Genomic DNA, 25768 nt, shown 5'->3' with positions numbered 1-25768 from the left:
CTGGATATGGTTTTGAGAAAAGGATTATGTCACTGCAAGAGTAATTAATGATTCAGATCTGTGGTTGGAATGAACTAATGCTGCAGCAGCTGCTATGAACTATGAACCTCCACAGATTTGTTTCAAGATGATGATTGTGCTAAGGGTGTCTTTAGTTTGACCCCATTTTTCTTTCTTTGTGTGTTTTAAACCCTAGTCTACATTTTTCTCTTCGGGTTCGCCGCCTTCTTTTTTCGTTGTTTTGAGGATTTTTTTTTTTTTTTCTCACTCGCCTTTTCTGTTCTAGCATTCTAATTTAGCGGGAACGGTTAAACCCCCAAAAAATTACTGATCTGATATACTAAACGGTGATAATCAAGCACTAAATGTGCCACCATGGGCTCTCTCCGAAATCAAATAGGAGAATCTATTAAGTTGATGGGCAGCCATTTTGGTTCTACTTATTCTAAGAACACATGTAGTTCATTAGTTAAATTTTTTTATACAGATCTTGTATCATCTGATGTAAGAAAATACGATAAATTGCAATTCTCCTTGTGGCAACATGGTAAAAAGGTAAAATATTGACATCCAAAGTTCACTTGATTTGAATGTTACAAAGTGAAAACGGGTGCATACACTCTCTATTGCAATTTATATGACTATTTCTTTCATTTTTAGGAGTTTCAAATTGTTTTGATACTATTAACTATCAGTTGTAACATCATTCCACATCACTTCGAGGTTATGTTTAGTCTATCGGATAAAAAAAAAAAAAAATCAAAAACATTTACATTAACTTGTTGAATTCCTTGATCAATCAACTATGAAACAGATGGAGTATAACATGATAGGAGAAGCTTTATTGTGTTTGGAGGGAATAGACTAATATCTAATTAGACTTGTTTGATTTTGGCGTTGATAAAATTTATTTCCAGTCATACTCAACGAAGGATTACAAGATTGTTTAAAGGGGAAATTTCATAAAAGTACAACTTAGAAGTTAGAACAGTATATTACATTTACATAGCCAAATTAAAAGTATTACTATCTTGTAGCCTTATAAAATATAGCCCAAACACCTAAAATTCAGATTTGTTTAGCAAATCTACTGATTTCACCATCTCTGTCCAAAGTTTCCTTCTCTCCCATTTCACCTACGCTCATCATATCAGTAGTTTGATGATTTTTTTTCTTATTTTTGTTTTTTCATTCCAAATCAGATCGCTTTTTTTGTTTCATTATTTTTATTTTTCATGCTTATTTGTTCTGAAATTCACCGGAAAAAAAAAAATCTTGAACCTTAAAAAAGCTAATATACGTTCCTATACACAATTATACACTAAATATAGTATAATACACTCTTATACACTGGTGCATATATACAATTATACAATATTATACAGAGTTATACACAATTATACATACGTATACATAATTATACAAATTTATACACCTTTATATATAATGTTTAATCACTCTATCTACATTGTATATGTGTGTATAAACATGGATTATCACATTTATGCTAAAAACACCTGTTATCCACCATTAAATCTCCATTTCAATACCAAATTCATCACACCCAAGAAGAAGAAGAAGAAGAAATCAGAAATCCACAAATGGTTTCCAATTTAAATCTCAAATCTGAAAGTTCATCGAAAAATTATTGATGAATCTGACAAAAAAAGATTCTCCGATGATGTCACTCCTTTTCTCCATCTGCCAGCGATGGATCTGGCCGGAAAACGTTTCTCCAGCGATGTCTCTCTTCTTTCAAATCTGCCGTTCAAATCTAGTTAAGAATGTGATATTAACTTATTTTGAGTATAAAGATGAACTTGGGCCAGATTTGGCCGTTTGAATCTGGTTAAGAATGAGACATTGGAGGGGGGAGAGAGAGAAATAAGTGTTGAAAATGACATAGATATGGGCCTCTTCGGGTAATAAATAAAATATGAGCTAAAACGGGTAATAATTTTATACAAATAGACATACAGTGTTATTTTTCTTTGTTTAAATTGAGCAGTCAAAATATCCAAGTCCCAGAGTCAAACTTTACTAATATGTGCAAGTGATGCCACGTCAAAAAAAGTACAGTGATATAGACCAAAGCTTCTCTTACCTTAGAAATTACAACTGTTAAATACCCTAATATAGAAATCAGAAGCAAGCAAAGAGTAGAGAAGGATTATGACATCACAGTTACTATAGTATGGAGGACCAGTTGGTAAAAAGTTTACTGTCATCCGATATAGTGTATATCTACTCAATGAATATATGACACATATCTTTATAAACTAGTATCAGAGTCAATTCCCTTAATGGTCATCCATGTTATGGGAATTGCCGTAAGTTGAAAAAGTAAATTTTTAACTTTAAACTTTTTATTTTACCCTTAATGAGATAATTTACGGTCATAAATTTTTATAACTTATTGTAAATCAAAGTTTCAAAATTCTTTTCTTTTTTCTTAAAATTAGTGTCCAATTAGAACTTTTTTTATAAATTGAAACCAAGGGAGTCTTACTTTAATTTTTTACTTAATTTCAGTAAATCAATATAATGTGAATAAATATTGAGTGCAAATAAATTTTTATCCCAGCAGAAAATCTATCAAGAACATGACCACATCCATCGGAGTAACGGTTACATTTTTGCACTGGACCATGATCTGAATTCTGATCTCATCACTGATGTGTCGATAAATGCTTTGGTCCATTTTTTATTTTTTTGGTAAAAATCTTTGGTCCAATTCTAGTTTACGTACTCCGTACTTACTCTTCTTCCGAGCTAGTACTCAATAGGGGGAGTTTTTAGGCTGTCTTGTAGCTTATATTGTCTTTACTCTTGTCCAAATCCCACTATTCTCTTTCTACTTTCCAACAATAACATACCCTGTAATCCCACAAGTGGGGTGTAGAAAGGTTAGAGCGTACGTAAATCATATTTTTATCTTTGAAGGAAGAGAGACTGTTTCTGATAGACACATTGGCTCGAGGAATAATAAAAGTGAAGAAGTCAAGGCAAAATACTATAGCAAGGTATGACAAAACATTTTGAAAAAAAGACAGTAAATATAAGAAACAATAGATAATAACGGCAAACGAAGGATAAGAAGCTACAACAGTAACGCTACGACTACTAGTATGGATCCAATTATATTACTCCATATTTACTATAGTTGAACGACAAATTGAGATAAAATTTTAGCGGATCAAGGCTTATCATGTCTTGCCCCTTTATATCCCTAGTTCCCTACTAAATTACGTAAACATACTATGATTGAATGGATAACTAAAGTGAAAAAACGTGTTCTTTTATGAAATACACAAGTCATGTACTGATTTGGTCTGCATTCAGTGGATTTTAAGTACTTAAATGCTTTTCTTATTATTCTTCCGCTTCAATCGTCGGAGTTAATTTCTATCTTTTTCAATTTGACGAGATGGCTAAGTAACTAAAGTAACATTTTGACGTTTTTATAATCATTAAAATAATGGCTATTCCAATGGGTCCTTATTAACCCAATGACTAATTAACCTTATTAAACTACCACAATCGTTTAAGAATCAGATGAATTGACAAGAAGTCAAACTTAAAATAGCAATTTTCATATTATCACCAAAAGAATTGGATAGTCAAAGACTCACTAAAAATATGAATGAAGATTCCAACTAAGATAGTGGTACTGTGGTAGGGACGCACCCACGCGGTTCTCTTTATTGCAAAAAAAAAAAAAAAAAAAAAAAAAAAAAAAAAAACAAAAAAACTTGGAGGATATTTAATTATTATGCAAAAAATTTAGTTCATTAAATAATATTTCATAAGTTTAAAGAATATCACGGTTCAGTTGGGACCAATGGTTTTTTTTTGTCATGTATTTTCCCCTGCCGAAAGGTATTTGTCATTTTCAGCCGCCCAAATATTTGTTTTTCTCATTCACATTAATATATTATTCAACCACCGTATTCTCAATTTTAGTATCTCTAGAGTGGTTTAGTTTGAACCAAGCATGAGCCAACTAATGAGACAAAAATTATCCGCACCACATATTTATACTAAGTTAACAATGAATTAAACTAATATATATTACTTACCCATAATGAGTGATAAATGTTGATACATGACTTTTTGTTTTGTGGTTTCCATGTCAGTGTCCCATACCCATTTTGAGGGACAACTAATTCAAGTTTGCGCTGTGAAATCTCACTTATCACCTAGCGGAATGTTTGGTTAATGATGGAGTACTTACCACCCAGCAGAACGTTTGGTTAATGATGGAGTACTTACCACCCACCGAATTATTTTGTTAATGATGGAGTATTTATCACCCACCGGAATGTTTAGTTAATGATGGAGTACTTACTAACAACTGGAACGTTTAGTTAATAATACCACCCACCAAAATATTTGGTTAATATGGAGTACTTAACACCCCACCAGGACGTTTGGCGGTACAAATACATAACTATTTGTTCTAGCTTCTTAGTTTTCTCAGCAAATTCATATAATCAACTCTAATTTATCTAAATTGATATTTTGTTTATTGCTATCTGTTTTTAATAGTCAAAATCGAATATTTGTTCAACTTCTATTCAAAATTCTTTTTCACATTGCCAAGTCAACAAATTCCCAAGTCACACAAATAGATTTTAATGTATGGGCTCAAAAAAGAGACCTTCGACTGACAGGTCGACAAAGCCAGCTATAACGTTAAACAAAGTTCAGCAAGTCGGCGCAAATATTGCACAATTTTTATTCAAAGACATTATTATTGAGAGTGGGGACTGCTCGGAAGTTGGCAAATTAAATGCTAACATGTGATATTTTACAATGAAAAAAAGATGAACTCTTAAAAGCATAACCCTCTAGAACAGGGCTCTTTACACACCCACACCCAAAAAAGGCCAACTTCTTGACAACTAAAATAGGAATAAGTCTATCCAACCTTATCAACTTGTAAGTACATGGGCATCCCTTCTTTTTTTTTTTTTTTTTTTTTTAGGATAATTGTGATGTCGGATGGTAATACAAGACTTCGATCGAGGTATTTACTACCTCCCACCAGCGCAGATGTTGGATATCTCTGTCCATCAAGACTTGGACAAACGGGAAAAGATCACCTAACGTTTTTGCTTTCGCCGAAATTTGAACCTGAAACTTCATGGTTCTCCACCCACTTCATTAATTACAAAGCCATATTTGGGCATTCCATAATCTAATTCCACCCATTCCCATCTAAAACCAAGATGAAGTAGGTTTAGAGGACAAAGAGTGTAGGTATCATGTGAGAAATAATATACAAGCATGCCTTACATGGAATATGCTATCCATGCCAACCATAACCTAACATGGATAAGTGAAAACACAGGAAACTTTGGAGTGATTATTTCATCCTATATATCTAAGTTAGTGGACAGAGTTATCTGATATTTTAGTAACTACAAATACTTTATAAAATAGTCCAGGTGCGTGTAAGATAACTTGAACATATAACTTTAACGACAAAGTTATAAAAAGTTAAAAACAGTAGAGGATTTTAAAGGATGGAAATAGACAAACAAAGAAAGGGACAACCGCAACAACCCCTTAAGAGAGTAATTAATTCTATCAAACCCAGACACTGCCCTCTTCACCAGACCCACCCCGTAATAAGAACCGACCATCAATTAAAATTTGTGTACTTGTTACAAGCTGGAAATTTAGAATCTTCATATGCAATGACCATATTACCACTATCCCTTATCATTGAGAGTTTGATCTTATAGTGACCAAGATTGTCCTACTTGTAAAGCCCCACACAGCTAGTATTATTTAACAAGAATGTAAAAGAGAAGCAAATCTAAATAATGCATAGGTTAAATGATTATTTAACAAGAAATGGAGACATAAACAACTGCGCCTCAGTCTCAAACAAATAAAAAAAACGAAAATTTTATTGATAGAATGGTTGAGCAAAGAAACATAAGTATCAATAACATCATCATATTCATCCTTCTCTTTGACTAACCCCATAACTACCCACCATAATATCCAATTTCCCCCTCCTTGGCCTCCAATGGTTTTGTATATATGATTATATATATACATGTTTAAGATCCTCATCTAATGCCAGCAGCCAGCCACTTCTTTTCTCTCTAAATGTTCAGCTAAAATGGCCATAAAAATCAATTTTACAATGTTCGCTATTTTCTCCTCACAATAGAAGTTTATACTAGGGAAGAACAGCCTAATGTTTTAAAAAGAAAATGATTTGAAAAGGAAAAAAATGGAAGAGATTAATGGAGATGGGAAGAAGTTGGAACCAAGACAGCAATGAGGAATGAATGAATAAATTAAAATGGAAAAAAGGAGACTAAACTAAATCCCTCCTAAGGCTGCTGGCTTTTTAGCTGAATTGGCTCCTTAATGAAATTATTTGTAGTAGCTCAATTTTGTCACAGGTAATGGCGATGAATTCCGGGTGACTGGAATGGCCAGGGACAATAGGCTAAGAACCATGATTACGTTGCAATCAATGCACTTAAACACTGTAATGCCTCACCGACGATTCTAACACCTCTTGACTTGGGCAGATCATCTCCTTCACGCGGCTTCCCCTTTTGTATATCTTAAATGTCGGTACAATTCTAACGTTCTCTGCACTAGCAATTGCTGGGCTCTCTTCCACATCCACCTTCAACAGAAAAGAGGAAATCAATACTAGGAGTAATTACATTTTTGGACCGCTCAAAAGAATAATAGCCAGCAAATGTATAGGTGTTGTATAAGTACATATAATAGTACATGTTGTATTGTATACACATAATAAACATAATCAGTGTATATGTTTTGTTTATTTTGGCTAGCACCCGTAATTAATTTCGGCCGACGGGACAAAAATGAAAAAAGCCCATGAATATAAGGTTTCTTCATAAGTATGTTGAGCATATAAGGGGCTCTCTTCCACATCCACCTTCAACAGAAAAGAGGAAATCAATACTAGGAGTAATTACATTTTTGGACCGCTCAAAAGAATAATAGCCAGCAAATGTATAGGTGTTGTATAAGTACATATAATAGTACATGTTGTATTGTATACACATAATAAACATAATCAGTGTATATGTTTTGTTTATTTTGGCTAGCACCCGTAATTAATTTCGGCCGACGGGACAAAAATGAAAAAAGCCCATGAATATAAGGTTTCTTCATAAGTATGTTGAGCATATAAGATAATCAGCAATTGCCCCATCAAGAAACGACAAAACATTGCAAAAATTGTTTACCTTGAGAAAATTTATGGAAGGATATTTGGTGCTTAAAGTGTCTAAGAAAGGGGATATCTGCTTGCATTGTAGGTTAGATGCTGCTTTAAAATGGACCACAGATGCACCTGCAATTTCCAATATAATCTATGAGTTGGAGAAAAAGACTAACGAATGTCAAGCAATAAGGCAGGAAAACATACAAGGTGATGAAATCGCAGCTCGGAACTGCTCGAGACCAGAAACCAATTCCACCTCTCCACCAAATTTCATATTGTGAACGTCTTCACCACGTGATTTCTTTAATGCAACTTGGGCATGGAATAACGACTCAGCAACCTCATTATCATATGGAAGCTCTTTCTTCAAAACCTCATAATCTCTAACAGCTTCAGCCCATCTTTCCAGCTATAATTGATTAACAGTCAAAAAAAAAAAAAAAAAAAAAAACAACTTAACTCAACAGCAGGAACAAGCAAGTGATACTAGAATAAAAGATTTTAATATGGGATGTTACCTTGGTGTTTGAGGCAGCCCTTCGAAGAAGGGCTTTAGTGTAATTTGGCTGGAAACTGAGAGCTCGATTGCAGTCATCCACGGATCTTTCCCACTGCCCAAGTTTATACCAGCAAGCTGCTCGATTGCAGTAGAGAACTGAATTTGAAGAATCACGCCGGAGACCTTCCCCATAAGCAGCACATGCTTCAGTATACCTTTCCGATTTAAATAGTTCATTGCCGCGAGCACGAGCCCGTCCGACCAACCTGACATTGTTCAGAAAAACTGATACTTCAGTATTTCGAGGCTCAATCTGTCCAGCTCTCTCGACTGCACTGACTGCATTTTCAAACCTGCAAATATTCAAGATCCAATTTCTCATACTCCCGCATAGCCTTTTAAAAACTTAGCAAATCATTCTGAACTGACCTTCCTAGAGCCAGGTCAATCTGAGCTTGCACAAAGAACACGTATGCCTCTGAAAGCATCCCAAAATTTTTTGGCTGGGATGATCTGGTAGATAGTTCATGCTTCCGAGTAATTGATAGGCACGATTCTGCATCCTCTACTTGATGTAGCTTCAGAAGAGCTTCCGCTCTACATGCAAATATCTGTAAATTCAATTTCAGTAATTCAGTATCAGCATTTAACTTTGGGTCTTTTTAATTTTTGGCCCGTCGGCTGGAATTAATAATGGGCCAGCCAAAATATACAGAGCCTATACACAGATTCTGTATATTCTATGTATATTTATATTTAATATACAAAACCTATATATTTGCTGGCTATTATTTTTTCGAGAGGTCCAAGAATGTAATTATCCCTTTAACACTCTCATGCAGCACTTTCTTTTACAATGTGTGGAACCACTAGGATTGCTTTACCTGAGGAGATGCATCTGCTCCAGAAGCAATGGCTGCATTGGCTTCTCTTAACGTGCTTGTCCAATCACCGACTCTACGTGCATCAGTGCACTTGCCAATATGTTTTTCCACTGCTTGCAACTTATGCAACTCAACTTGATCTGGCTGATGCCCTTGGAAACAAATATGAACTCTGGCTTTCTCAACCTGTCCGAAACTACAAGCCTTACAAGAATTAGATTGCTTACATCACAATGCAAAATAAGCAAGGTGAATTTCAAGAACCTAATTCTGATAAGGACGCGGCATGATGCTGAAAGCAAGTGTGTAACTGGGAATTCTTGAAGAAAATTAATGTTTAACATAGAATTGTTAGGGGAAAGACATAAGCTTGAACTAGGATGATGCTGCCAATGATTACTAAAGATGATCAACAAACCACATCGTAAGCGACTGCAGCAATCACAATAAAAATTGAACAACAACACGGTGTTTTGATCGGCTAAGAATCCGGACTAACAGTATTGATAGAGGTAAAATAACAGGAAAAAAGACGGAAGGACAGCCTTATGAGAAATGGGCTGTCCTGTGAAAAATGGGCAAACATAGGGAATAAGTAACAGTGAAAAGGAAAAAAAGGCAAACATAGAGAATAAGTAACAGTACTATAGCCAGAACAATCCAACAGAGGCCAAACCATCAAATCCAGATCAGCTAAATCAGGCTAGATCTAGTAAATATGAAGGTGCATTCCCCCTTGGCACAAATGAAGATCAAAATCACTAAAGTTCATGAATTTTCAACATCTCATATGATAAATCACACACAGATTATTCACACATTGCCAAGATTCATGATAACCAATGACCAAAACATACATAAACATTCTAAAAATCAAGTCTTAACTACTAAACTTACCTAAGTAACAAAGATTATTCTCACACAGATTATTCACACATTGCCAAGATTCATGCTAATCAACAACCAAAACACACATAAAGATTCTAAAAATCGGGACTTTATACTTAACTTACCAAAGTAACAAAGATTATTCACACATTGCCACGACTCACGATAATCAATAACCAAAAACACACATAAACATTCTAAAAATCAAGACTTTATACTTGAACTTACCTAAGTAACAAAGATTATGCACACATTGCCAAGATTCATGATAAACAATAACCAAAACACACATAAACATTCTAAAAATCAAGACTTTATACTTAACTTACCTAAGTAACAAAGATTATGCACACATTGCCAAGATTCACGATAATCAATAACCAAAAACACACATATAAGATTCTAAAAATCAAGACTTTATTACTTAACTTACCTAAGCAACAAAGATTATTCACACATTGCCAAGATTCATGGTAATCAACAACCAAAACACACATAAACATTCTAAAAATCAAGACTTTATTACTTAACTTACCTAAGTAACAAAGATTATTCACACATTGCCAAGATTCATGCTGATCAACATCCAAAACACACATAAACATTCTAAAAATCAAGACTTTATTACTTAAACTCACCTAAGTAACAAAGATCCTAATCGATGATGTGCTCTTACATACGACGGATCCAACCTAATCGCTTCTTCACATTCCCTCATCGCCTCCGATAACCTCTTTAAACCGATCAACGCCGCTGCCCGGTTACAATGATAAGCAGCATTTCCCTTACAAATACCTATAGCTTTATCATATAGATTCAAAGCCTCTAAAAAACATCCCTTTTTATAACTCTCATTACCTAATCTCTTCAACTCCTCTGGATCACTACTATTATTCACCGTGTGGGTCCCACCCAAATCAACCCCAACACCCGACCCGACTTGTTTCTGACCCGACCCTCCCCGCATTATACTACCATGCCCGTAATAACCCGTACCCGAACCCAAAACATCAGTCTTCGTTGACTTACTAGCCATGCCCGTTTTCAAAATCTTGCCCGACGGGCAGATATTACCGGTGGGCAGTGCATTTAACTGAGGTGAATTTACTGAGCTACCCCCACTGGAATAAGACCGCGCGTGGCCTGGTTTAAACACACGCGCCGCTTTAGGTGAGCTTTCAACTGACCCGGAAAGTTCACCGGAATGACTTGAATCGGATTTTTTCGGACCCAAATGAGAAGACCCGTTATTATTATTATTCCGACCCGAAACCGATCCAGATGAACTAGAACTACTACTAGTAGTAGGCCCATTTCGTAAAGGTGAAACAGGTGAACCAAGATCGAGTTCCCGAAAATCAGGTTTGTTAATTTCGAGTACATTTTTATCTTCAACGCAAGTCAATGATGAGTTTCGTAAACGATCAGTTAAACCGTTTATTTCCAACATGGGTCTTCCAAAATCAGACATTTTTTTGTTTAATATAATGTGAAGTGTTTCAGTATAATGAACTGAGACTCAAGAAAGGATATGAAGAAGACATGTAAAGAAAGAAGGGAAAAGAGATGGGGATCTTGTGATATAAAAGGAAGAAGTAAAGAATGAATGCTGAGTATGAGGAAGAAAGAGAAATGGGTTTTTATTTCATTTATATTAACAGAGAGAAGAAGAAGAAGAAGAAAAGAAAAGTTTTTTTTTTTTTTTTTTGGGTGGGGGAGATTAATTAATTAAGGCAAGAGGGATTTGTTGGTGGTTCATGATCATCATCATCAACATCATTTATCATATATATTCATCTTCCTTCACGAGACAACCTTGCTTTGTCTCTCTACTTCTTTCTATCTTCTCTTTTTCTTTTTTCTTTTTTGGTTGCTTATGGTATCCGTATTAAAATTCGATTATATTCGAATTTTTAATACGATTATATTTGAATTTATGTTTGATAAGGTGTATTTTTAGATTTTTTTCATACCCAAGACTCGAACCGAGATCTCTGATCAGGGGCGGAGCTAAAAGCGCGAAGCTTTTGTTCAAACAGTGTATATGTGTTAAGAAATTTATTTATTATATATAAGTATTGAATGTAGAACTTAGGTATTATCACTTGAAATAGTTGTTCTAAAATCCAGAACGCATAAAATTGAAATTCTGATTCTGCCTCTATTTTTAATTAAGAGAAGAGCAGTCTCATCCGCTACACAACGTCCTCGTGATTTTCTTCTATCTTCTCATTTCTCTCTCCCCCATTAACTCTTGTTCTTGACCCCTCTTTCTTCTTCAATAATTTACTACTCCTTGTTTTGTTTTGTTTTTGTTTTTTAAAATTAAAAAGAAAAATTAATGCGTCTCCTTATATCCCTAACCCCTCAACTTCTCCACTCATTCTTCTCCCTTTCTCCTTTTTTTTTCTTTATCTTCTTTTTCCTCTTTTATCTTAAATTATTGTTGAAGTACACTGATTCGATTAGTTCGAGTTTATACTGAGTAAGTTAGTTCAGAAGTCAAAGTTTTTCCTATTTAAAGGTACTCTATTATTGGGATTCGAATCTAATACTTCTGGTTAAGGGCAAATAAATTCTAATCATTTTTTATTTTATATAGTGTATACAAGGTATTGTGCAAAAAGAGAATAATACTACTCCGAACATAAGTATTATAGTTTTGGTCCAAAATCGAACTTTGGAGCCGTTTGGACATAATTTCATCTCATGAGATGAAATCATGTTTGGACATACAATTTGAATTTCTTAAGTTGTAGTTTTCTTATAAACATAAAAACCCCACAAGTTGTTGTGAAAACCATCAAAATTTTCCCAATTCTTATACAATCTTACCAAATGAGTAAATCATAGTTCATAATAAAATTAATTCGCTACTAGAAGACCTTTCTAAAAAATACAGCATCAATTAATCAAACTTTAGTTCAATAAAAAGGAAAATTTTAACATGAATAATAATGTAACTACTCTTTAATATAATCCCACGTAGATACGAATAATATATCTACCAACTTATGGTTGGTAAACATGATTAGTAAATATATCTACCAACTTATGGGTCTTTTTTATAAAATATAAACGTATGGGTCAAATTTTACATTTATATTTATTGAAATCATGATTTCAAATCCCAAATCATGCATTTTTGGATGATTTGGGATTTCATCTCATGAGATGAAATCGAGAGAAATCGCGTGTCGGCCGATTTCACATGTCCAAACGGCTACTTAGTTTTTTAACTCTCTGAAAAATTTAAATTCAAAATTTAGAAGCTAGGCCAACAGTATGATATATTTATAGGTAAATCTATTTAATCTATGTAGTCAAACTTTTTGATTTCTCAAATAAATAAATTGACGTGAAAATAGTAATAATATCATATAAAATAAGGTAGGGAAAGTATTACTTAGACAATAATTTTTTTTTCTTACTATGATTTCTATGACAAATTAAATAACTATTTGCAATCTTTTCAAATGTTTTTATACTATTTTCATGTAGTAGGAGCATATTATTCATGTATTCCCTATATTCATTGATATCAGCACGAAAAATTGATCAGTTGACTCATAATTCTACTGTATCATTAATTTTTGGGCAAAATCATAGTTATTAAAAAGTAATAATTCAAAAAAAAAAAAAATTACTCCATATGGTAACTTTCTTCTTCTACGGTAAGTTGGTAACTCCTGAATCTTTAATACAAATATCCCATTTATCCATATTAATAATATCTTCCTTTCCTTATAATTTCAGATCATACATAGGGCAATGAAGGAAAGTAGACTTGAATACGACTACAATAGCTCGATTTTGGTAATTGAATTAAAATAGAGTGGAGCTGAGAATAATAAATTGATAAAAACTTATTCATACAGGATATTTAAATTAAATCATATCAATTTATCAAGATTAAATGATCTAATGAGGTGAGAAGCAGGAGCTGACAATAGGGTTGGTCATATAAGTTCGACAAAACCAGTAGTTTTGACCTAGTATGTGTACTTTACATTAAGAAATACACTAAAAATGTAAAAAAATCAAAATTCAAAACTCAATTACTATCACATGAAGTCTGTCTTAAAATTTAGAACTCATAAAATTTAAATTCAGCACCTGTCTTTCATGAAAATATATGTTATATGGGCAAACACATAAATATGCTCATATAAGTTTGGTATAAATAGCGATACGAGTAAATCTTACCCAGAAGAAATGTTACAGGCTTTCTTCAATGGTCCAACTGTAACTATGTACCACTGTGGTCACAAACATGTACTCCCATTTAACATCGTGTACTTTTTTTCTCAGTTTATGTTTACTACGTACAACTGTGGGCACAAATTAAACCTATAACACTATTATATTTAACATTAGTATATGAACTTCCGTATATTAATCTATGTTATGATACCTTGCTATTCTATCCTTAACACACTCTAACCTAACAGCAGGCCGGAGCTACAATCGGGAAAGGCGGCCACAGAGTTATCAGTTGAACACATACATAAAATTTATGGCTTTACTACTACTTACTAAGCAAAATCGTAGCACCACCCTTGTTTAGAGACAACAACACTACGAATGATAATGTAGTTTCAGGACCGTAAACTTAAAATTCTATATAGGGTAAAGCTGCGTAAAATTGACCATATTGGTCCCGCCCTTTCACGAACTCCGAACATAGCGGAAGCTTAGTGCAAAACTTAAAATTCTAGCTTTGTTGCTCTCTCCCTCTCTGAAAGGGGATAGAGCAAGCATTCCTCCATTTTTGCAAAATTAGAAAGATTTTCAATAGGAAATATAGTCAACTAGGCAAAGATTATTGTGATCAAGTAGCCATTTAAGAAACGACAAACCGTTGAAAACAATATCACCATTACATAAAGTACTAAAAGATCTAGGTTATAAGAAAACGGCTCTCCCCTTGTCTTCACTCTTCAAATGTCTTAAATTCAATTGTACACATTATGAGCTCAACCATTATTTTTGTACTATATCAGAAAAAGAGAGGGGATCGGTGGGGACATGGGGTGAAGGAAAATTAGTTACCGATTTAACTCCATATGGATGTATCTCATCATTTCCTTCACATTTCTCCGAATTTATTTTGGGAGTGTGGAAACTCGAGATAGGAGAAAGGAAAAACTATAGTTACTTGTAAAATTATATAAAATATAAGATAGTTGCAATTATATTAGTAGTAGTAAGCAATCACTCAATTATCTTTCCCTGTACAAGTTTTTGTACACGAAACAACAAACAAATACAATGGTAAGAGTGACTTTGTGTAATTTTCCAATACCAAATTTTTATTACTAGCACTAAATAATCAAGATTCGCGCAACGTAAAGCTCGTCTGAGAAAAAACGTGTCTTACAAAAAATAATTCTTCATGTTCAAAATTTGAACCGTAAAAGTAACTTGGTATGTGAATCGATGCTTGAAGAATAACGTCACATAAACAAGTGGAGAAAACCAAACCATTAATTTTTCACTTTTGGAGATAGACATTGTGGAGGATTGAGCTATTATTGGATTTGTCTTGGAATCTTGGACTCCTATGTGAATAAAGATATCTATATATAGCCCAAAGAAAGCAATTGCATCGTTGATGCTCTCGCGCGCTCGTATGAGACACAATGATAACATATTCAACAAAGTGAACTGGATGAAACTTCACTGATTATAACTAGTTCTATGAATATGGATGATATATGTATATACTAGAGTTTTTTTAAGTTATACACAGGGGCGGATTTAGGGGGAGTGAAGGGTGAACACCCTCAACAAAAAATTACATTGTATATATAGGGTAGATTTTCTGTGTTTGTGTACATATATAATTTCTTAATACCCTATTCGGTTTCAACATTTTATTTTCTGAAAAATTAAGGGGTGATACTATTAATTACTTGACTTCTTATATTGAACGAACAAAACATAAATCACCCAACAAACCATTTAACCTCACTATTATGACATGATAGGTTGACTAATGTTTTAAAGCTACGCCTTAATAAAACATCTCTAGTCCATCATATCATAGGGTCCATATTTTAAAAAGAAAACGTATATCTTTGAAAAAAATTAAAAAGAAAGAACAAGAAAACTGAATTTGCTATGTGATATGGAGACAATGCGTCCGTTAATTTCTGTTGTTTACAAAAACCTAACCAAGACACTGGGTTTGACTTGGACCCACATAAAATATACACCTTGTTTCGCAGTAATTTGTTAGCCGTAATTAACTTATCTCTTTAATTATCATTTCTTTCCTAATTCTTGTAATTTAAGTTTTATTACTTCAAACGTTGGTGATATATAAACTATATGTATACAATTGAATTACTTATAAGATAACTATTTATAAAATTTAAGGAAAATAATTAATTGTTAGCTCAATAAAAAAATAACTAAAATATTAATATAAGAAATAAACTAGCTATACTTATCATTAATTTTTTTACATTATATAACATAAATGTACACATTTTTTAATTCATTTTTTTTAATTCTCACTTTCACATGGAAGCCTAGGGTGGTCATTCCAATTCCCCAAGATGCCCTCTGATTCACGTGTGTTTTCATTGTTAACACTCACTACCATCAACTTGTCAAAGATTATGATGAATGATAAGTATTCTTCAATTCTTAATTAAATATTTCGGATACAAATTTTGAGTATGAAGCTGCTTTTAATATAAAACACTTTAAACTTATAGTGAGATTTTCTTATGCAAATTTGAATTAATCCCCTCAAATAAATCATATTGTTCTCCAGATAATAAATAAATAAATATTTAACCCTCACTAATGCCCTTGATAGACGAAAATGTTTGGACAAAACTCCCGATCCTTTCCTTACCACGTGGCATGACAAGACCACATCATCGTCATTAGGCTTCTAATAACCCTACATCCGTTTCACAACATTGTTTGGTCAAATACGTGTTGCCTCCAATAGCATACAATGATAAGAAACACCCTTTCCTTTTACTCAATTCGTCTTATTTTCCTTTTTAATGTATTATAAAATACATATATTTTATATTATTTATTAAATACTATTTAATTTATTATTTCATATTTTTCTAATAAACTTTATGGGATGATATGGCATGTTTAAGATTATATTGATATATTATACACACTTCAGAATGGTTACAGTTTAAGTTTGTATTGTTATCAATAAGGATTGTGATGGGGTGAGTAAGATCCTCACCCTTAATCAGAGGTTTCGGATTCTTTAGGGTATCAAAAAATCTTGTTATAGAGCGTTTCGATCCTCAGTAAATTAGCCCTATGCAACACGAATTCAGATTAGTCGGGCCCAATACAAATATCGAACACCACTGGAAAAGGAAAAAGAAAGTTTGCGTGGTTATGTGAATCTATCATATACATTAAGGTTTGTCTCTTATAAATTTAAATAATTCCATTAGGTTTGTATATCATATTCATACAAGTGCAAGTTAGAACTTGATTTAAACTTTTCAATATTGTGAAGAATAAAATTGCTGTATTTTGAACCTATTACTTTTCCATCTCGCTTTCGATATCCAACTTTTGACCAACTTTCGTTACAAATTCATCATTTGAAAACCTGAAAGGGGAAAATTTTAAAAACCGAAAGAAGATGAAAAGGAAAGAGAGGACAGCCCTTTTACTAAATTTATCTGCTACATTACATATATTAATATATACTCGGGCCTCGATCATTCTTTCCTTAAATGTGTTTATATTCCCTTAAAGTGGAAATTTTTAACTAACAATGGATTATCCTTTTTGTATAAATTTAAACAAAAAGAGAAAAAGAAAAGCTTCAAGACAAAGTAATTCTTGCCGTTAAGATCGGAGAAGGAGTTTAATAATTCTGCAATTTAGCATTATATTACTTATTTGATTCACATTCCAATTTGCTACCTTCTATTTTACTCTATCAAATCCATTACTCCGTCGGTCAGATATGCCCCAAACTTTATAATCCTTGATTCCATGGCACCTTTAATTTTTCCATATGTACCAATTTATGTGATATATTTTTTTAATATATTTCAAAATAATGGTACATTATATAATCAGAAATAATTTAATTTAAGCTTCTCATTTTACCTTTATTGAAATGATTTACAATCACATATATTAATAATTTATTTTAAACCACAAATTTTTAAAGTCTTTCTCTCTTACTTAAACTCCATTACGGTCAAAGTAAATCACCTAATATGGAAGGAAGAGAATACTATATAAGAAAGCCAAACAAGTTTTTATTTTCTAAAATTGTTTAAATAATTGAAATTTTAGTTAGTGGGAGTTAAGCTATTTTATGTGATTTTTGAATATGCAAATTTTATTTTAAAGAATTGCTATTCTATACCCATTCATACTGAAAATTTCGTAATTTCACCTTTTTACTTTGAAAGCAACCACTTAAACAGCCGGTCGGCAGCTATAGTAATATGAATATTAATTAGTGGCTACATATATTCTTGGTCGAGCGGCCAATTATGTAACTTTCCTAAAATGAAACGGAGAAAATAATTATAAAAAAAAAATGAGAATTATTTTATTACAAAAAAAAAAAAAAAAAGGCCAACTCTTTCCACATGGAGACTTCGATGAGCTCGAGAGAGAGAGAGAGAGAGAGTGATGGGGAAATATCCACCTCAAAACAAGGCTTTTTTAACTTGGCATTTACGTGAAATCCATATGCAAACAGGGGTAATCTGGTAAACACATGTTGGCAAATTTTAGACATAAGTAGCTGGCCATGTGCTGGACTGCATTTTGCCAGCTGGCTCATTTCAGGAAAATCTATTGGCGTCCAGCTAAGCAGATCACGCGGAGATGCGACGGCGTTATTACACTATACTCATTTATGTATTCGTAGTTATATTGAAAAATTATAGTAATTCAAATATTAGTAAATCAGTTTTAAAAAGGCTTAATACATACGTTTTGTTTTGAACTCGTCAATAAATTTCATTTAGATATTCGAACTACGACTTATTTTAATTGAGCATATGAATACATGATAAAGTGCTCCTATTATATATATACATTAGCCTCAGTAAGCAGTAAAATTTCAGACTTGTTCCAATTGAGACTGATGTGTATAATCAAAGGAGATAACATACCTAATAGAAGCTTGAGAATACATGCAAAAAGAAATCAAAATTTGAATCAAATGTCTCAAATACAAATACTCTATCATGTGTTCAGGTGGTCAATCAAAATAAGTCAATAATTTGAGTGTCTAATTAAATTTGCTGACAAATTTCAAGAACCGTCCGTGGACCATCTTTTAAAATGTATAGTCCATGTGCAATGTTGGTTCCCATATTTTCACAATTCAACTTTTACAAATTATTTTTCCAGATAAAGTTCCTAGTTAAACACTATCTCCGCTTTTACAATTTTTCATATTTCTACTGTTAATATTTTTTTGGTTTCATTTAACTTAAACATTGTCCCAAAAGAAAAAAAACTGTAGTATATATTTTGCTTAAACAGAATAAAATCCAGGTAGTTGATGGAAGCGTAACGTAAGGCTAACGATTGGGTCAGCAGGGAAGTAGGTATAATCCGGTGGTGGCAAGGCGTGGAATGATGACTAGGCGATCTTCTCAATCCCTGCCAGGTCATCAATAAGCACTCTTACATGAATTAATTTAAGAGCTTGTTTCGGTTAGTATTAATATTTAAAAGTAGTTGTTAAACATTAGATATTGAGGTTGATTTTATAAAATAAATAATTACGTGTTAAGATGCTTATAAGCACTTTTATTTACTAAAAGGACCGAAATATCTTTATATAAATTAAAAGTTATTTTTACATAAAAAGGACGAATGACTGAAACAGATTTTTGTTTATTAGAAAGTGCATTTTAGGAAGAATATTGTGAAAATTACAAAAGATATAAGGGTTTAATTAAAGTCATAAAGGACGTTGTCAAGCCAAATATGTTTATAAAATGTAAAATTATATGTTGATTTTGACTAACTTATGACTAATTGTGACTTATAGACATACTTAGTCTTTGTCGAAACACGTAGATAAAACAAAATATGTTTTTAAGCTAGATTGACCAGCTTATAAATTTCGTCAAACATTCTTTAAACATATCAAATTACATTTTCCGTTTCAATATATGTTCGTACATAATTGACTGATCACGAAATTTATAAAAAATAAAATTAAAACTTAAAATCTTAAAGAGAAGTAGTAATTTATAACATTTACTTTTTAAATTTTCATATATTCATTTGCTTGATAATAGAAGTAATCATAGCTTTAAATAGATTGAGTCATAGCTTAGAGCCTATAATCTAATGTCTCACGGTTCACATGAGTGAAGTTGTGAAAAATAGTGTTATTGCTTGACACGTAACGTCATCGAATGAATAAAAGGTGAGCACATGGTTAAGAACTTTACAAGTAAATAAATGGGAGTGGTGATTTGGCAACAAGGTGGCCATGTGTTCCCCACGCTACTTTTGGGCCACATGGTTCTGATGTGGCTTACAGCTGGACTTTTTGCTTCGTGGCCGTTAACCAAGGCCCAATTGATTTTGTGGTGGACTTTTCACTAAAGTAATGGTACTACAAATTCAGTATTAAAAATAGGGGTATTGTCATGAAGAACATTATTTGTGCCCCTAATAACAACTTATGAAGATACAGCAATAGTTTTTGGCATAATGCATAAATAAACTCTCAAATTTGGCCTCAACCGGTAAGTATGCCTTCTAAATTTGAGTGCGCACAAGTAGGTATCTCAACTTGTCTCCACTTTGTCATTTGAACACTCCAACTTACAAAGTGATCATCTAGATACCTTTAAACTTACGTGTCACGTCAATGTCATGTCTGTGTCAAGTCAGCATTTTTGTTTACGTGTTCAACTTTATGTAAGTTGAGGTGTCTACTTGTGCACACTCAAAATTGGAGGTCATACTTGCCAGCCACCGTACATAAATACGGTCATACATATACTAGCCGCCGTACATACACACAGTCATACATACACTAGTCACATACATAATAATACAAAAAAATATGCTATAAAATTAAAATTTAGTTATATTTGTAACAATTTAAAAGTATTGATAATTTGTTAAAAGTATTGCTAAATGGTAATTAAATATGCTAAAATATTTAATTTTTATATTTTAACATGAAGTTGAATTAATGGAAAAATAGTAAACTAGCTTTGATTTGTAATTAATTGTCTCACCCCAATCTAAGTGAGGCGTGATTGGCACCCGGCACCTTACTAAGGCCGAGCGAACCAAACTATATCTCGCATCATCTATGTCTTGAAAGACAAAATAAGGCCAAGAAGGCCAACCTATGAACATAATATCATGCATAAGCAAACACCTGACCATCTGGGTCAACTTACGTCTCAGTAACTAGCAACCCAATATATATATATATATATATATATACAATGGGCCCACGAGGCCAACATAACAACTGACAAGACATGACTAAATTGTATACAGGAAACTATCTGCAAAGCCTCTAATAACATGACCAAAGTATATAAGTCAGGACATGTCCCTCGACATACCCATAAACACAAAATATATATACAATTCTTGACTCGGTAATGCTCCATGAAGAAGTGTAGTTCACCAATCAAGATTGGTATCTGGAGGCAGTCTACTGTGGAGGGTCCTCGTCTCGCCTGTCTATACATGTGTGGCATAAAACAGTCAGTACGAAGAATACACCGAGTATGTAAGGAAGAAATGTAACATAATAAACATATACTGTAGAGAAGAGGGATAAGAATCAACCTGACACTTCTGACTTACCGTTGAGAATCTATCATATATGTCTCTCTATTCTCTCGTATGCTTAACTACATCTATGTACAATACTGTGGCCCTGACTAACTTATCATCATGGTGCTATCTTCCTAACTGATCAGCGGTAACTGTCCAACCGACCGTAGCTTGGTGGTAGCTGTATAACTGCCCATATGGTTATCCCCCGATGGTAGAGCGCATATCGTAATTGCCTAACTGATCAGTGGTAACTGCCCAACCGGCCGTAACTCGGTGGTAAATAAGGATACATAATCTTCCTGACTGAGACCAGTGGTAAGTACCATCAACATAAGAACTATAAGCTGTGGAGCAATTCTATACCCTTCTTATGATCATACATTATCCATTAAAACCTATGTGATTTCATAAAACCCTTAAGCACATTTTCGAGTCCTTAAGATGGCTTCCTGGCTATCTGACCTTAGTTCATTCTTGGATACGTCCTAACCCTTTCTCCTAGCTATCTGACATGTATATATAAAGCATGCGTGATAGCTCAAAGAAATGCTATGACTCTATCGGAGTGACATAAGGTCGGTATACCTCTAATTACCATTATAGAGCTAACATCACCGACATATCTCATCTTGAATGAATCAATGACCATAAGATGAGATCAAGAACCATAAACAAGACCAATAATCATGAGAACATCAAGAACGTACACTTTTACTATTTTTAAGAGTGAAGGCATTATGGACATCATTGGTATAAGTTCGTATCAATAAGATTATGCCATAAGAAAGAAAGGTACAACCTTAACATGCCTCGTCATCAAATTAACCACTCAACGTCTATCTTCCTAAGCTTGCAAATCTTATACTTGAAGAATCTTAGCCACACACAACTTACTTCAAGACCAAATTCATCTCAACTCCAAGTGTAACCAAGAACAATTACTTTTTATGGACTAGTTAAGAATTTAGAGCTTGATCTTCTCTTGAAATGATTTAAAATGTTTATGGATGATGGACAGAGCTTAGAGGGTCACTAGGGTTCTATTTTGATGAACAAATGAGCCCCAAGTCATGGGAAATCTATTTATAGGCCAAGGAAAATTTTCCACCGACTTAAAGTACGGCCAAAATGTACGGGCCATACTTCAATGTACGTCCAGTACTTTCAGCCCGTGCTTGGAAGGTCAAAATTCCAACTTTCTGGAAAATTATGGAAAATGACATACGGGATGTACAATTTTGTACGGGACGTACTTTATCCCATACTTCTCAAAATTGCGATCTGTCAGTTGCATTTGAAAGAAGACTCGCGGAACTTGAATTTACATATGTTATGCATTCCATAACTCCTCATATGCTAGAAGATATACCTCCCTCAAGTTGGACCAAAAATTCCCATCCAGAATTCTGCCAAGTTTTCCCAAAGTTTTGACAAACTTAATTCCTTTGATTCGCTTGATCCCGGAACCTTTAGACACTTTCTTAGCACTTGTTAAAAGTCTTCCTTAACCTTATAAGGGTTCCACAACCTCTCCGGGCTTACGTTAGTTTACTTACGATGCAAACGATGCCAAAATTTCCGAGGTGTAACATTAATATTTAATATTTTGGAAATAATGTATGTCCAGACGCCTATGGAAGAATTTGTTTGAGAAGTATTTTAAGTAATATAATCATTCTTGCTCGAATTTCTTTTTCAAAGCAAAATTCAAATCATTAGTGTAACTTCCATAATATTAACTTTACTGGTGGAGATGAAGGTACTTTACCCCTAAAGCAACCATCTTCGTCTGCAAATTAAGGGAAATTAATGTGCATCTTTAAACTAATTCAAGGTATGGAAACTAAGTTAAACCGTGACTTAAGTTACAAGGAAATGAGATATTGTTGTCGTTTAATTGCCAATTAGTATAATCTTTGGCTTATGGGTTTTGTATTGGTCAGAGTAAATGATTCTTGCTTAACTGAACAACGACATTTTGAGTGAATTTTTCAAACAATAACAGTGTTCTGTCGCCTAATTTAGTGGGCAGTCATGCAAAGAGACAGTTAATTATCATATGATTAAAACAAGGCAGAGGCTTTGTAAAAAAGAATTAAAAATTGTTTGCTTCTAACTTTTTTTTACCCTATTTTTTGGTACATTTGCTTCTAACAGTTACAGACCAGTGTAACGGACCGAAAAGCCAAAACAGTGTATCATTTTTGGATTATACTGAGGATAGTTTAATCTAGAAAGAAAAAAGAAAAGCATAGTTAATCAAGGTTTTAAAAAAAGAGAGGATAGTTTAATCAAAGACTAAAGGATAGCCGGTTGAAGCCCTGTTAAAATACAATAGTGTAGAAAGCAAAATTTCGTTGATAATGTAAATTAAAATTCTTTACTATTTTAACTGGCGAGAATTTTAAACTCGTAAAAGAGAGTTAGAGTACTATTTATATTATGATCCAGAACATATCACATGCCTAGGTAATTAATAACAACATTAATTCTTATGCTCGTGCTAACAAGTACTAGTACTACATACGTATACAATTATTTGACTTATTAGCAACTTACCAAAAATACTCAAGGCTTGCTAGTACAATCTTTAAGTTCTAATTTAGGGATAATAATACTTTCGGTCCATCAATAATGGGTAAATTAAGATTTTGGTCCTTGTGATATATGAATTAACATATTTAACCTTCAATAATTAAAATGTGTATTTTTGGTCCCTTTGGTAGAAAATATGTCATATTTGATCTATTTTTAGAAGTATATTATCCTCATATATGGAGTAAGTAACAACATAAGTTTAGTAAACAGTGGAAGGTTAATAATTCTGAAAATTGTGAATATTCATAAGATCAAAAGTGTAAATTTCAAATAGTTGAAAGTTAAATGTGCTTAGTCAAATATCACAAGGACTACAATGTACTTAATCAGATATTCCACAGATAGAAGAGCACATTCTGCGCTCTATAGTGTTATTATCTATGGTAGAAACATACAGATAATTTAATTTCGAGTTTGAATTTAAATTTTTTATGTGTGTGTCACATATTATCTTTATTCATTTATGGAGCAGGCCGACTTACTATATTTTTTTATTTGTTCTAGGTGATGATTAATGATTAATTCTTACCTTATAAATCTGATCAGTTCGGAATCTAAATGACCCAAAAAAAGTTGAGAATTAACTAGGTCAACCATAAATAAATAAATAAATAATTTGTGTTTGAGTTAGTAAGAAAGCAAAGTTGGACCGAATATGTATAAGTTAACTATTGAATTATTGTCCAAAAAATAGACCACTCAAATCTCAATGTGAATATACTGTATTTGTTAGCTTACGTTAATTCTTAGAATTTAATAAGGCATCGTTTTTTTCATTGTTTTCTTGTAACTTACATTTGGCATCATCTTGAATCTTCATGTTTTTATTTTCTTTATAAAAAAACGAATAAAGCTCCTGCCATGATGGTGACCAAATTAAGCCATGACTCGCTGGATCTTAACGACTTGATATATACTACTCCATCTTTAAAGATATTTATTTGTTTCATACTTTCATTAATGCCTCATTGGTACGATGAAATAAGGGAGTAACAGTTACAGCTCAAACTTCTAGTACTAGTTAATTTAGGATCAGACTAATCTGAATTATAAGTTTGTTTAGATGGTTGTTACCTAGTTTACTCTATTTTATCGTATTGTTATTTTAAATATAAAATTCATTTTAGTTGTTACTTAAATTATATTATATTGTATTGCTTATGTAACAATCGATGAAAAGTGTGGTATGTTTTATTTAATGACTAATCTGGTGTGATCGTGTAGCTTATTTTTTTTTTCTTTCTTTCTCATTCTGCCCTTACTTATTATTTAATAATCTTATTTTATTCTTTACCAAACTTTTTTTTTGTAATAAAATTATCTTGTAACCTGCTTTTTCTTAGTTATATTGTAACTTTTCAGATTGCTGGTGCATGGCATTATGAAACGACGAGAAAGATACCATCTATCCAAATTATTCATCAAAAGAATACAATACATATGATATTTCATGAAAAAGTGTGTACAAACAAGCTGAACAACAATTATGGGGAAAAAATGTAAATGTGATATGTACGCGTGTTAACATCTTATTTTTATGCTGAGTGAATAGAAAATATAGGAACAGATTCGATATTAGGAAATATGGAAAAAGGAATTAAAGCAGTGAATTCCGTGAATAAATTAAAATCTTTTTTTCTAACTATATTAATCCCTTAATAGCAATGTACAAAGTGTGAAAAAATGTATACTTTCAGGAATAGCCATGGACACTTCAATATAATAGAGAATCTACTTGCCTTGTGTGTTTTTCAGAAGGAAAAAAAAAAAAAAGAGGATCTACAAATTGTCAGTTATATTCAGTGAATTTTAAGCAAAAGATATAGGCTTTAAAAGAACCTCGTAAGAAATGAAGAAATTGACTAAACTATA

General features: G+C 32.8%; 1 protein-coding gene across 1 annotated transcript; it reads right to left on the bottom strand.

Moving 5' to 3' along the window:
• Positions 1-5898: 5898 nt before the first annotated feature.
• Positions 5899-11260, bottom strand: LOC132038647 (TPR repeat-containing thioredoxin TTL1-like). The gene is made up of 7 exons (XM_059429329.1): positions 10138-11260; positions 8612-8807; positions 8157-8338; positions 7747-8080; positions 7433-7637; positions 7251-7357; positions 5899-6658 (listed from the first exon to the last, which is right to left on the bottom strand). The coding sequence occupies exons 1-7, from the start codon at positions 10968-10970 to the stop codon at positions 6506-6508; spliced, it is 2010 nt and encodes a 669-aa protein (XP_059285312.1). The 5' UTR covers positions 10971-11260; the 3' UTR covers positions 5899-6505.
• Positions 11261-25768: the final 14508 nt, after the last annotated feature.

Source organism: Lycium ferocissimum, chromosome 11 (genome assembly GCF_029784015.1).
Source record: "Lycium ferocissimum isolate CSIRO_LF1 chromosome 11, AGI_CSIRO_Lferr_CH_V1, whole genome shotgun sequence".
Lineage (NCBI taxonomy): Eukaryota > Viridiplantae > Streptophyta > Magnoliopsida > Solanales > Solanaceae > Lycium > Lycium ferocissimum.
This window is presented reverse-complemented; position numbering and strand designations above follow the sequence as displayed.